Source organism: Passer montanus, unplaced genomic scaffold (genome assembly GCF_014805655.1).
Source record: "Passer montanus isolate IOZ18808 unplaced genomic scaffold, ASM1480565v1 scaffold8, whole genome shotgun sequence".
Classification (NCBI taxonomy): Eukaryota; Metazoa; Chordata; class Aves; order Passeriformes; family Passeridae; genus Passer; species Passer montanus.
Window position 1 is genome coordinate 2,597,140 of NW_024373256.1, and position 14,312 is coordinate 2,611,451.

Consider the following 14,312-nt stretch of genomic DNA (forward strand, 5'->3'; position numbering starts at 1 on the left):
TATGGCTCCCCAGGGCAGTGGTCAGGGCACCGAGCCTGCCAGGGTTCCAGGAGCGTTTGGAGAACGCTCTCAGGCACAGGGTGGGATTTCGGGCTTGTCCTGTGCAGGGCCAGGAGCTGCACTGGATGATCCCAGTGGGGCTCTTCCAGCTCTGGGTGTTTTACAATTCTGTGGTCTCCACTCAGCCTTCCATCATCCTCACGGACACTGAGCCACCAACACATTCCCTGCCTGCCACAGCGCCGGGACACCTGCTGCAGCTCCCGAGGGAGGGAAAACACAGACCCATCTATTAACCTGAGCCCCTTAATTAACCTAATCCCCTTCCCTGACACCCTGCACGCAGCGAGGCCCCGCCAGAGGGGACAAAAGGGAATAAACCTCTGCTGGCACTGCGCAGCCACTCGGGTGGGCTCCACCCGTGTCGGGGAGGGCTTGGTGTCACCGAGGGCCCGGTGTCACCCGGGGGTCCCTTATCACAGGGGCCCTCATGTCGTGAGGGCCACATGTCGTGAGGGCTTCATGTTGCAAGGGCCACATGTCATGAGGGCCTCATGTCGTGAGGGCTTCATGTCGTGAGGGTCTCATGTCGTGAGGGCCACATGTCATGAGGGTCTCATGTCATGAGGGTCTCATGTCACGAGGGTCTCATGTCGCCGGGTCCCCGATGTCGCGGGGCGCTGACGCGCCGTGACGTGCCCCCTCGGCGCGCGCGGCCGCGGCGCGAGCCGCCAAGATGGCGTCGGCCCTGGAGCAGTTCGTCAACAGCGTCCGGCAGCTCTCGGCCCAGGGTGAGGGGGACGGGGCCCGCCGGGGCCGCCGGGAGCACGGGGCGGGCCCGCGGGGCCGAGGGAGGACGGCGAAGGGCGAAGGAGCCCGTCCAGGCGCGCGGGAGGCGGGGCGGCGGGCCGGGGCCTGGCCGCTCGCACGGCGCTCCCTCAGGCGCGGCTCCGGGCGCTGCAGCCCCGCGGCGGCGCGGCCCGTGCCGGGCTTAGCTCGGGGCAGCCCCCAAAGGATCCCGGCGGTGCTCTCCCCGAGCTCCGTGGGTCTCCCGGGGGTGGTTTCGGTAGCGGAGCCCGCGCTGGTGATCATGCCAAAATGTGAGGCTTTAAAATAGGGGGAGGAGCGAGCATCGCTAGGGCTTTAAATGGGATTGTGCGGCGCAGCCTGTCACCTCCCTAGCGAACGGGCAGGTTGTGATAAGTGTGGTTTAAAATGTATTTCTGAATTGTCCAAGTGTCCGTGCTGTACGTTTGCAAGCAGAGCATGGACAGGTCCCGCCCCACCACAAACTGTGACAGACCCGAGACTGTACCCACGTGTCCACAAAGGGTTTTAACAGTCACGGTTAGAATTCCTCCGTTTCGCTGCCAAACTCCTAATTTTACTGTGTGTGGGCGCAGTGTTTCCTGGTTCTTGAACTTTCCCTCTGTGTTGATGCTCTGTGAAATGTGCTCTGACTGGTCTCTGCCCGGGATGTTTCCTCCCAGAAGCTGGTCAAAAATTGATGTTTCCCACCACGGCCCCAGGTTTCATCTCTTGCAGTTCTTGGGTTGAGCTCCAACTTTCTCTTACTCCAGTTACCCTTAATAAATACAAAGTATTTCTACTTTAGAGACAATTTATGCCTGCAGGGTGTGGGTACGAACCAGATGGAAGATGGATCTTTGTACTCCTGTAGTTGAGCTAGAGAGCTTTCTGTCCCAGAGTTTTGGGGTGCAGAAGGCTCAAGGGAGACTGGTTCTCTCTGTGGGAGTTCTCCCATTAGGGATGAGCCAGGGAGATGCCCTCTGTGAGAAAGTGCCCAGCACAGGGCATGGACTTGGAGCAAGTGCAGATGAAGCCACCAAGACGATTGGAGGGCTGGAGCTTTGAGGAGAGGCTGGGAGGGTCTGGATTGTTCAGCCTGGACAGAAGAGAAGGCTCTGGGGTGGCCTGATTGTGGCCTTCAGGAGCTGGAGGGAGCTGCAGGAAAGATGAGGAGAGATCATTTGTAAGGGCCTGGAGGGACAGGAAAGGGAGAATGGCTTCATGGTAACAAGAGAGTAGGGTTAGATTAGGTACTAGGAAGTATTCCTCCCTGTGAGGGTGGTGAGGCCCTGGCACAGAATTCCAGAGAAGCTGTGGCTGCCCCTGGATCCCTGGCAGTGCCCAAAGCCAGGTTGGACAGGGCTTGGAGCCACCTGGGACAGTGGGAGGTGTCCCTGTTCATGGCAGAGGATGGAGTGAGATGATCCTTGAAGTTCCTTCCAACCCAAACCATTCTGGGGTTGAGTGGAAGTAAATCCAGAGGCAGCAGCTGGATGTGAGAGCACTCAGGAGCAGTGTGTGTCCTTGTGCTGGTTCCTGGCTGTCATTTGGCCACCTGGGAGGTGACAGGACACATTTGGTTGGGCCTGGTACTGGAATTTCTGCTTGGACTGCAGATTGTTCAGTGGATGTGTGGGCAGAGGGATAGACCACACAATCCCAGAATGGTTTGGGTTGGAAGAAACCTTAAAGGTCATTTCTTTCCAACCTTTGCCATGGACAGGGGCACCCTCCACTAGACCAGTTTGCTCAGAATCTGTTTGGGGTTTGTTTTGTTTTGGTTTTTTTAGGGGAATGCTAAGTGATAGAACTGTAGAAGGAATGGATTTCTGGAACAGGTAGGACACCAGAACTAAGGTTTTTCAGTGTCTCAGCACCGTGATCAAAGCACAGAGAGTTTTACAAGCCCCATTCCTTCCTATGTTTTTGTCTTCTTTAAATTCCATATGGAGGAGAATGATTTTGGAGGAGAGTTTCTGGGCTCTGGTCTCCCACTTGGAATTTTTGATCTCTCTGTCACTCCAAAACTAACATTGCATTGCTAGAATTTCCCTGCTTTTCCTTTCTCAAAGGAAAAGGCCAGAGACCTGAGGGTAGTGTAAATCTCTCTGAATGGAGGCACTATTCCTCATTTTATGGGGACTTTTGTTAAGGGTGAGAGAACCTTTGTTTTTTCTCTCTAATCTGCAAGGATTGAACATTGAAACAATGCTCTGCTTCAGAAGGACATGGTGTAAATTCATTCAGTTAATTGTCAGGGAGGAAGAGTTTGAAAGCAGTTCATGGGAATGGATCTGCTTTCTTTATAAAGGTTTTGGGGCTTACCAAACTTCCTCATTCATGCATAGCACACAGCATATAGAATGACATTGTAGTTTTAATTGTACAAAGTAAATTTAAGGACAGGTTTTTTAATACTTTTGTTGTCGGTACTTAATTGTAACTTTAATGTCTACTTCAAAAAAATGCTTATGAGCAGACCTGAAAGTTGGGTAGTGCTTGAGAACCAGCAAGGAACAAGCTCTGGTATTTGTTTTATATTTTAAAAAATGTGGTGGATAGAAAATTAATGCCTGTTTTATTAAAGAAAATTAAAACTTGGGGTGATACTATTATTTCCTGCTGTTTCATGAGGAAGCAGATTATAAAGAGGTGTGGGAATGGGTGAATGTCCTCTAATTAGGCTTTGACAACAATGCTTTTTATTTTTCAGGGCAAATGACCCAGCTTTGTGAACTGATCAACAAAAGTGGAGAGCTGCTAGCAAAAAATCTTTCCCATCTGGATACAGTGCTTGGTGCCCTGGATGTACAGGAACACTCACTAGGTGTTCTTGCTGTCTTGTAAGTGTTGCTTGCTTTTGATTAAGTACTAAAACTTCAGGCAATGAGCTGAACTGTCAGACAAGCAAAACTTTTTGTTCTGGCACAAGTTGCCCTGAGAAGCTGTGGCTGCCCCATCCCAGGGAGTGTCCAAGGCCAGGTTGGACAGGGCTTGGAGCACCTGGGATTGTGTCCCAGCCCATGGCAGGATTGGAACTGGATGAGCTTTGAGGTCCCTTCCAACCCCAGACATTCTGGGATTCCGTGATAAGTGTTTTTCCATATGTGTTCAGAAAAAATATGTAGAATGAGCTTTTTAAACTTTATTTTCAGGGCATATTTTCACTGAACTGTAAGCATGGAGCGAGACGTTTTATTCCAGTAAAAACCAGGCTTTTATCATGGGTCTTGTGTGTTTGTCTTTAGACAGCACTGAGGCTCTTCTGCTGTCTGGAGTTTAAGATAAAATTGAGTTGCCTTGGGGGTGCTGAACTAAGGTAAAGATATTTAGTCTTGAAGTTCAAACTGGCTGTGTCTGACTGTAGGTGAACTATCTGCAGGTTTCACTGCTATTTAAAAATTCTCTTTTAAGAGAAAGGTCAGAATTCTAGCACTTGTTCTACTACTCTTTCAAAACAAAATACAGATAATACTGAAAATGATCTTTGCCATTGTAGTTTGCACTAAATTGAGAATTGTGTTGTGCATAAAAAAGTGTTTTCAGGTGTTGTTGTGCAGCTACTGGGGAAATCCTATGCCATGTCTCATGAGCACTTTGGATTTGTTTTCCAGCACCTACATGCAGAGACTTAGCAATGAAAATGAATTTTTTTTATGAACCTCCAAGCAATAAATGTTAAACCTTCTGTTTTTGTTTCAGGTTTGTGAAGTTTTCTATGCCCAGCATCCCTGACTTCGAAACGTTATTCTCACAGGTGCAGCTTTTCATCAGCACTTGCAATGGAGAACACATTAGATATGCAACAGACACTTGTAAGTTAAGCCTAATTTCAGACTTGATATCTTTTTGGATAGTTTGGTAATACTGATTTTTCACTGAGGTGTTTTTCTTGTTTGTTTTTTTTTTACTGTGTCTAGTTGCTGGCCTGTGCCACCAGTTAACAAATGCCCTTGTGGAGAGAAAACAGGTGAGCAGTATAATCTAGTACAAATAACCTACTCCATACCCAAGGCTTAAAGGGGGTATTACCAGCCTCTTACTCCATAAAGATTTGCCACTAACTTCACATCAAGTGTTTCTGTGCAACTCTTTAGTTATGAAGTTTACTGAAAGGTAATGAACAAAACTCAAAATTCTAAGATTTCTCTAAGGGAAACCTAAGGAAGATCATTTTTGGGGGAGAAAAGTCACCTTAAAAAACATGTTCTCCCACACAAAATAGGAAATCTGTAGTACCAAGAATGTTCTTCAGACAATGCATGGGTAGAGGAGAGAGCTGCAAGGGTTATTAGCACTGGTGAGTCAGTGATTTTAGTGTCAGTGTTACTCTCACTGCTGTTACATAATGTTCTTAAGGAAATACCTTAAAATATGCAGGAAATTTGATTAAGCCATACTTGACCAGTGGTTTTGTTGCTAAAATCCTGACTTTGCCAGGCCACTTTGGTGAAGTCTAGCTTGAGACAGACCAGATCTGATCTCTGCTTCTAAGTGGAGTGAAGTGAGAACCTTGTCTTTAGTATCTGGTGGGAGTTTGGATGGAGTCTTGGAGTCAAGGAAGGTTTTTTAGATACAGATCACTGTGTTCCTGGTGAGATTGGCTTTGTGGAGCAGAATTGAGAACTTTATCAGGAGAAATTGTATAGCCCAGGTTAATTTTATTTTCCAAGAGACTGCAATATCCTACAAAAAGGGAACCTCAAGTTAACTATTACTTAATGGAACCTGTCAATTAGTGTTATTTTTCATTTGTAAGTGTCAACATAAGATCCAATGTGCTGCCATCTATGAGAAATTATCTGAAAGAGATGTAATTTCTGACAGCCCCTGCGAGGAATTAGCATTCTCAGACAAGCCATAGACAAGATGCAGATGAACACAAACCAGCTGACCTCAATACACGCAGATCTCTGCCAGGTAAGGGGATCAGAAGGGCTTTTTTGAGAATAAAAGCTTATAAAATACCTGTAAAACTTCAAGGAAATGCATGTTCACATATTGCAGTGTAAGAATGGATTTTCAGTTGGATTTTTGTTTGGTTTGTTCTTTTTTTCCCAATATTAAATAATATGATATATATTATTATGAATACTGATATATATTATTATGAATACTGAGATAAAATCCAAATCTGATATACAGATGAATTACTAATTTTAAATGTTCAATGCATGTCCTCAGATCTTTGATTTTGTTGATGACCTCAGAAAGTCCTTTGCCATCCCTTCTCTGTGGGCTGAAAGTCACACTGAACTTATCTTGGGTGGTATCAGTGTAAAATCCAGCTACTGTCTGCTCAAGTCTGACAAAAGACATGTTTGTCTCGGTGTCTTTGGCCTGGATTTGTATTTCTGTCTCATTCTTGGCTCCTGGGATTTAGGGTTGGACAGGAATGCTCAGAGCAGTGCTTTGTGCTGCCAGCACAGTAGTCTGGCAATCCTGGAGTTTCAAACAGCTTTGTCAGACTTTAATTTCTTTAGGAGTCAGATAATTTTGTAACAGTTCATAATCTGTGTTAAAGGTTTTTGAGTTGTGTTACTCCACTAGTGAAATGCTCTTTTTTTTCAACTCGTGGGAGAGTGATATTTATGCAGTAGTACTAATTAATTTAGTTTCAATTCCTTCTCATGGAAACTTGAATGGAAATGGCTAATTTATGAAAACTTGATTTATTTTCTTGTAGCTCTGTTTGTTAGCAAAATGCTTTAAACCTGCCCTCCCGTATCTAGATGTGGACATGATGGATATTTGTAAAGAGAATGGGGCATATGATGCGAAGCACTTTTTATGTTACTACTACTATGGTGGGATGATATACACTGGGCTAAAGAACTTTGAAAGAGCACTCTACTTCTATGAACAGGTAACTTGAAATGAAACCCTAAGTCTGAAGTGTGATGTCTGGAAAGGCGGAAGTGGATGGGTAACAGTGCTGAGAAAACACAGCACCTTTGAACTGGCACAAGCAGACTGTCTTTGGAGGTGTTTTCCTTTAAGAAAGTCTCTCACAGAATTACTGCACCATGAAGCTGTGCAGCTCAAAGAGTGATGTTAAATTTATCTCACTATAAATATTTTTCAGCTGCCTGCTTGAAAATGCAGCACAGAAACAGGTCACGGGCTGACACACAGTTGTGTGTCCTTAAAAAATAGTCCATGGTTTTGCTAAGGCCTTTGCTAATTTTATGAGAGGAGTTTTGCTTCTTCAACGCTGTTATAATATTTGCTGGTTTTGCTTTATCTGGGAAGGAATAAAAATAGTAAAATTGGGAAAATCTTGGGTATGAGAGAAATGCTGTGAAATGTGCAAAACAAATTGATGCAGCATTTAATGAGGGTCAGCTCTTGAGTAGTTCCAGTGTCATAGTGAACTAAAATCCCCTTTTCCTGTTCTGCAGACCTCTGATAATGTAACAGCTTTATAAAACCTCTTTGAGGGTCTGTGTAAATCCAGGTTCACAAGTAGCTACAGGTGATTTCTGGTACAAATTTAGATACATTCCAAGGAAGGAAGTTTTGATTCTGTCTGAGCAGGTCTATTTTAAGACAGGTACCACTGGAACGTGATATGTTTTGAGTAGCTTGTATAAAATTTCCTTTCTTTTGCATATGTCTGGATAATTAATTTTGACAGAAGTTAGTTAAGCTTCAGTGCTCAAAGGAGAATTTCATATGTCACTGTATCCTTTCTACATGCAGCTTGAAATTGAATTTTTTGTTCATGCAGTAACTACCAGGATCTACCAGTAAGCAAACTAAATTTCTGTTCCATTTCTTTCTCTCTTGCTTAGGCAATAACTACTCCAGCCATGGCAGTCAGTCATATTATGTTGGAATCATATAAAAAGTATATCCTAGTTTCTTTGATACTACTTGGTAAAGTTCAGCAGCTACCAAAATACACTTCCCAGATAGTTGGTAGATTCATTAAGGTAAGTATTGCAAATGCATCTAAATAATAGGGCAACAAATCTGAATTTGTAAATGTGTAACAGTGGAAGGTGTTCCTGTCCATGGCAGGGGTTTGGAGTGAGATAAACTTGAAGGTTCCTTCCTACCTAAACCATTGTATGATGTCAGTGATACATGTTTTTAAAATCTGGGAAAACTTCAGTGTTGAATAGTACTAGTCAATATTCATTTCACTGATACTGCACAGTCCTTTATAGCTTTTTATGTTAGAATTTTAAAAATACTCAGATGTCAATTGACTTTCACGCTGCAGTGTCATTATGAAAAGATTTGACCTGCAGCTTCATCTGGTTGAAGCACAGAATGCTAAACAGTTTACTCCCAAACCCCAGCTTTTTAAAGAAAAAAAGCTTCTGAAAAAAACTGCAAGTTTGGAGTCTGTAAGCATTCAGATTAGAAGGTGTAGGGTGGGAGACAAAACTGCTGCTGAGAGAGTTCTGATCCTAAGTAACATACTTAGAAGCAGTTTGTTGATTTGTGACTAAGATTCTAGAGAATTCCAAAATTCTTCTAACTTCAGAGACTAATAAACAAGCTTAAAACATTTTAAGGTAGTTTAGTGAACTGGTTTCAGCCTCTGAGTCTGTGCTGTTGATGCTGTGACCCAGTGTGGTCAGGGATGGATATCTTGGAGGACAGAACTGGAAATACTTACCTCAAACTCAGCTGGTCAGTTGAGTTTTTTTCATACTGCTGTAAGTAAAACTGTCACACAGAGGTCCTGGAATGATGTTTATTAAATATTGCACTGTAGTAACACAGATTTTAGTATATGGGGGTCATGCCATAAAGCCATGCATGGGCACCCTGTCTTTTTATGAGAAATGCCCAAACTACTTAAATTTACTTCAATGCCTGCATAGCTTCTAATGTTGGAGCACTGAATAGGTTTTGTGAGGTTGGGTGAACACTGTGTTCTTCAAGAAGGGTTCTCATTTTTCTAATTGCAGCCTCTTAGCAATGCTTACCATGAATTAGCACAAGTTTATTCAACCAATAAACCCTCGGAGCTTCGAAATCTGGTGAACAAACACAGTGAAACTTTCACAAGAGATAACAATATGGGGCTGGTTAAGCAATGCTTGTCATCTCTCTACAAAAAGAATATTCAGAGGCTAACCAAGGTAAGAGAAGCTGTGAGCAGTTTTCTTTTGAGAGTATATTTCTGAAATATATTCAATTTAGAGCTAAATGATAACATAGTAACGTGGCAGAGGAATTACTTAAACTGAGATTTGTGTCTGAAACAAAGGAGACTAGAATGCCCTGTATAGGAAAACAAATCAGTTGGCTGCTTATGCATTATTTAAAAGGTGATTCAATCTGTCTGTCAGGAGAGTTTGCTGTGAGGTTTTCATAGGTAATCAAAAAAGTGAATGCTGCAACCCAGTGATCTTCATCCCTATTCAAAAAATAGGAAAACTGAACTTTACAGGCCACTTCATTAGAAAGGAGTGAGTGAATAGGACAGATTTTGGAAGTGCCTGAAATAAAAGGAAAAACAGAAGCACTGAAGTGATTTGCCCCTTCAGCTGGGAGACCAGATTAATCCTGAAAGGTGATTGGGGAAAGCAGGTTTTTTTGCAAGCTCAAATTATATTTATTGCAGTAGAACAAAATCTCATAAGGAGCTTTATAAATGCATCTCTTGAAGGAAATTCAAGGGGTGGAGAGGCACTTTTTTGTGTAAAAGGTGAGAGAAAGAGGTTGGACATGGTCAGGACTGTCTGGTGTAGATGAAATTGCAGGAATGAGTAATGACTCTGTACGTGCTCAGGGTAACAAATTAATGTCTGGAGGAAGAACTGACTCACTCTCATGAGCCCTTCAATAATTGTGTGTTCCACTTGTTCCTTCCCATCAGACTTTCACAGTCAGGTTACATAGGCCATGAAGCATCAACAAGAAAATGCTTTAACACTTCAAACAGTTTTAACACTTTAAAACTTTGCAAATTTCAGACGTTTTTAACATTGTCATTACAAGACATGGCAAGTCGAGTGCAGCTGTCGGGGCCCCAAGAAGCAGAAAAATACGTCCTCCACATGGTAAGAGCTGTGACTTGGGGAAGCTCCCCCAAAATTAGTGTTTGGGTTGGCAGTACACATCCTGAGCAGTTCGTTTTCAGGATGGAGGAAATGCTGGCAGTCTGATGTGGTGTTGAGACTGTTGTCAAAAAATCTAAAAAGCTGTTCTCCACGTAGGATAAGGCATGAATTGTATTTTTGGGAAGCTGTGGGAAATAAAAGCAACCAAGTTAAAGACAATTCCACAAAGAGTCTGTGTGTTGTAGTTACCTGAAATTCTGTTCTTCATGATAATTTCTATTAAACCCTCTGTCATTTCAGATAGAAGATGGTGAAATCTTTGCGAGTATTAATCAGAAAGATGGTATGGTCTGTTTCCATGATAATCCTGAAAAATATAACAATCCAGCTATGCTTCATAACATTGATCAGGAGGTAAATCTTCTACTTATTTTGGAATTCTTACCAAAGAACCTTAGTCTGTAGTCAGAGAGCTGCTGGCAGAAGCCAGTGTAGTAACTTAGATATAGAGAGTGAGACTGTAAATCACTACTTCACTGTTTCACAGTATTTTCATGGGTTTTAGAATAATACTCTCTGTCAATGTGTTCCCTGTTTTGTCCTGCACAGCTTGAGCTGTTTCAGATCCTTGAATGGATTAGAAAGATTTTTAGAGTTTTAAACTTCAAGGATCACTTCCATTGGCTCCCAATAACCTGCCTGTAGGTTAAGGTGGTTGAGCCTCAGGGGACTGTCTATCAGTGGTCTTAAAATGGGCTGTTAGGAAGACATGGATCAAATTAAGGGGATAAAAAATGGTCTGACATTTTGTTTGGGAGGTGAGGGATGAGAACATTTTGATGTGGAACTTGAGTGGTGGCAAAATTTCATGGCACAGCCGTGAAATGTGTTGAAGATTCAGGTACAAGCTGGACAAAGTAATCAATTTCATACGTATTTTTAAGATGCTGAAATGTATAGAGCTTGATGAACGACTGAAAGCCATGGATCAAGAGATCACTGTGAACCCTCAGTTTGTGCAGAAGGTAATGGATTTCATGTCTTGTAAGAGTATGTAAGAGATTCCTTCAGTGCAGTGAGTATGTTGTACTGAATGTCAGTATTTACAGTGTTGTTACTACACATTATTAATAATATGTGCATAAACATCATGACACATCGTAAAGATAATTTATTAATTTTGAAGGTGCTTTTCCCTAATTAATCCTGCAGTGATTTCAACCAGAAAATTAAGTGCATGTTATTTCATAGGCACTTTATTTTCCTGCCTGTTCACTTCAAAGAACTGTCATTCTCAAGCCTGCAGACCTGTTTCTGAACAGAACTAACTCTCTCCTTTTCAGAGTATGGGCTCTCAAGAAGATGACTCAGGGACCAAACCATCCAGTTATTCTTGAAATTAATGTTGCTCACCACTCCGCTTTCAAGTAAAAGCTTATGAAAGAATCACGCCTGGAGCAGGGCATTGAGGAGTTCCACAGAGAGAGCAGAGAGAACTGAGCTTTGCTTTTCACCTGGACATTAAGAAAATAAAAGAACACCCTCTCAGTACTGTATAATATCAGAAATATTCTCTGCAAAGAAAAAGGAAATCTCAAAAGAAACTTGAAAGTCTGTTGTGGATTTATTTATCTTCAGATTAACATTGTTAATGCATTAAATAATCTACCTTTTGTTTTAAAGGGTTTGAATGTTGCCGTGTTTCTGTAGCAGTCTCCTCTTCTGCAAAAGAAAGTGTTATTCAGGGAAGAATACAAACTAGTGTTGGTTCACTTACAAGATAATTCTTGGTTCATTATTCTGTATTTAAAGTTGGCTCCAAGTGCAGATTTCTCATATGTGTGGTGGGGGCAGAGGGGTGGAGTTCAAGCAAATCATCATGTAGGGAATTTGCATATGCCCAATGTAGCTGGTGCTGTCTGTTAAATGAGGAAATAAGAACTGTTCTTCCCAAAAGGATGAGGATGTCAACCTGTCCTTGTAAGGAAGTTTGCTGCACAGTAGGAATCATATATGGAAAACATACATGACAGCTGTTCATGATTTTAAGTTTCTGTTGCAAAATATCTGCTAATATTATTTGCTCTTAGATGAAACTTATTAGACCTAAACAAAAGGATATTTGGAAAACGTTGGTGTTCTGGAGGATTCTAGATAGGAAGTTGTTTACACTGAAAGAAATTTAAGTGTTTGTTCCTGTGCAACTGGCATGAAGGTATTCAACAGGCTGATAGTTTCTCTGGTGGAAACCAGTATTTCTGCATGGAACATAAATAGAATTCTATACAACTCTCAAATGCAGGATTTTATCAGATATAATGTGTTGGAATGGTACCTGGTTTTTAATTTACTATTTTAAACTTGTTATTGGATTCTTTAAAGTGCTTCACCCCTTAAATCAACGGGCTGTTTAATTTTCTGTCGTTCTTGTGTATCTGAAGATTCTCACTGTTCAAACACCTTCCTGTCAGGCAGAAATAAACCTGTCAGAAAACGAGCAGCTCAGCAGCCACTGCTTCCTACTGAAACACCTAACCAGGAGCTGCTTGCTCCTGCTACCCTGCCAGCTTTTTTCCAGGTGGGAGCAGAGCATTCCTGACTCTTACTGTGTGAAGTTTGTATGTATTGAGGTCACCTGTGGTTGAAAATCTTCCATTTGTGCTCCAGTGCTGATGCAGAAGTGTTGGGGTTTTCACTTAAAACCGGTGTCACAAGTCTGGCAGAGCCCCTGTGGCAGCAGGGTGCTGCCTTCTGGTGAAGAGAGGTGTCCCAGCTTGTGGTTGGTGGTGAAGGATGTTTTTAAAAGTATAAAATAGAATTTAGTAGTGAACACAGTGGGGGTTTATAGTGTGAGCAGCTCATCACTTCCTGCCTGAGAGAATTCCATTGGGACAACTTTTATATCTGATCTTTAGGCAAAATCTTGGCGTTTTTCATAACTCACGAGTCTTGTAACTAGAAGAGATCTATGATTTTGGAGGTTTTTATCCTAATTAATCCTGACGTGATTTCAATGCTGAATATACACCGTTTTCCCCTCTGGTCCCATGGAAGTGTTAATGAGTAATTAGTGATGCTGTGGCTCGAGCCCAGAACAGGGTGGTTGTCACAGCCACGTGTGGCACTCACAGAAGGAACTGCAAACAACTGACCCCAAACCCATCCAGAAATGTCAACTCTCCTTGCCAGTGGCTCCCTTGCCAGGGGGAATGTATTGAGGATGCTGTCATAGAGTCAGAAGAAAACCAGGAATGTCCATTTTTACACTACTAGTTCCTATTGGTGAGCATGGATTTACCTGCTGAGATCTGCAGGATGGTTTTCCAGCTGTGGAATTAGAAGCAAACTAATCCATGCAGCTGGTGAATAGCTCTAGATTTTTCTCTTTTTATCTTGCCCAAAGTAGATAAAACAAATCCATGCTCACATCAAAAGGATGGCAAAAATAGCTGTGTAATAGTTTCAAGTGATATATTTCATTATATATCTGATTTTTAAGAGGGCAGATGCTTTTAGAGAACTACTGAAGTTCCTTTTCTGGCGTGGATAGTTGTGCTGTTAATGTCTGAATTCTGTTAGAAATTCAAAGTCAGGTCCCACCTGTAGAATCAGTAGATAAAGCATTCACCAAAAGTGCTCCAGGGAAGGACTTTTAAGTCCTAGTTTGATAAACACACGTGGCCTGGCATCTGCATGTCTTGAGATAGCACTGAAATTAAGTCAGATTTTTAATGAAGCAGCTGCTTCCAAGTCTTGGAACTAATTGCCTGGGCTGTGGTCAGCTGAGAGGCTTCGAGAACACTTGGGCTTTCTGGTTTTAATTTGCATTTTCTGCAGGGAAGGGCTTTTGCTGAAATCTAGGAACACTGCGTGCTGTGCTGCTCCCAGCTTGGCCTCTGAGGTCCCGTGGCTGTTCCTTCCCATCCTGCATGGTCACAAGATGTGCCCGGGGAATACTGAGTGCATGCTTTGATATCTGACTCCGATTTTGATGCATTTTAATCAGCAAGGACACAAGATGCACTGGTGAAGTGCAGCTGCAGTTCCTAGCCACAGGAGGGGTCTCTAGGCCAGTCAGGGTGAGAGTCTGAAATGTTTCTAAGAAGGAAGGGTTGGGAGCTGTTTGTGCCCAGCCCCACTGCTGGTTTTGTGCCACCGAGGAGCCCCAGTGTGTGACCTCTGCTGAGCCATGGTGTGACTGCAGCTGCCTCCTCCTGCTGAGCTCCCCTGTGTCCCACAGCACAGCCCCAGCCCCGTGTTTGTGTTGTCACAGGCCATCTGTACAACCCAGGAAATGTTCTCCGTGTGGCCACGCTGGCCCTGGAGCTCAGTCCTGAGAAGCTGTTTAAATGTACCATTGGAAAATAAAGATAACAAACCAGTCGTTCTTAGTTTGTCTTAAATGAGACTGTAGGTCTTTTCTATTTGGGGTTTCCTTAGTTTTTTTTGGGGGGATGTCTTGTTCTGGTTGCTTTTCAG

General features: G+C 42.9%; 1 protein-coding gene across 3 annotated transcripts; it reads left to right on the forward strand.

Moving 5' to 3' along the window:
* The first annotated feature begins 656 nt into the window (after window positions 1–656).
* On the forward strand, window positions 657–12,333 carry COPS3 (COP9 signalosome subunit 3). Of its 3 annotated transcripts, none has more exons than XM_039731987.1 (12): window positions 657–791; window positions 3,524–3,653; window positions 4,513–4,625; window positions 4,731–4,780; window positions 5,638–5,730; window positions 6,497–6,676; window positions 7,605–7,745; window positions 8,736–8,909; window positions 9,747–9,833; window positions 10,134–10,247; window positions 10,778–10,858; window positions 11,177–12,333. In XM_039731987.1, the coding sequence occupies exons 1-12, from the start codon at window positions 737–739 to the stop codon at window positions 11,228–11,230; spliced, it is 1,272 nt and encodes a 423-aa protein (XP_039587921.1). In that variant the 5' UTR covers window positions 657–736; the 3' UTR covers window positions 11,231–12,333. The 3 variants fall into 3 exon arrangements, with proteins under 3 accessions (XP_039587921.1, XP_039587923.1, XP_039587922.1); XM_039731989.1 differs by having other exon boundaries at window positions 737–791; window positions 5,570–5,730; XM_039731988.1 differs by lacking the exon at window positions 657–791 and adding an exon at window positions 817–1,100.
* Window positions 12,334–14,312: the final 1,979 nt, after the last annotated feature.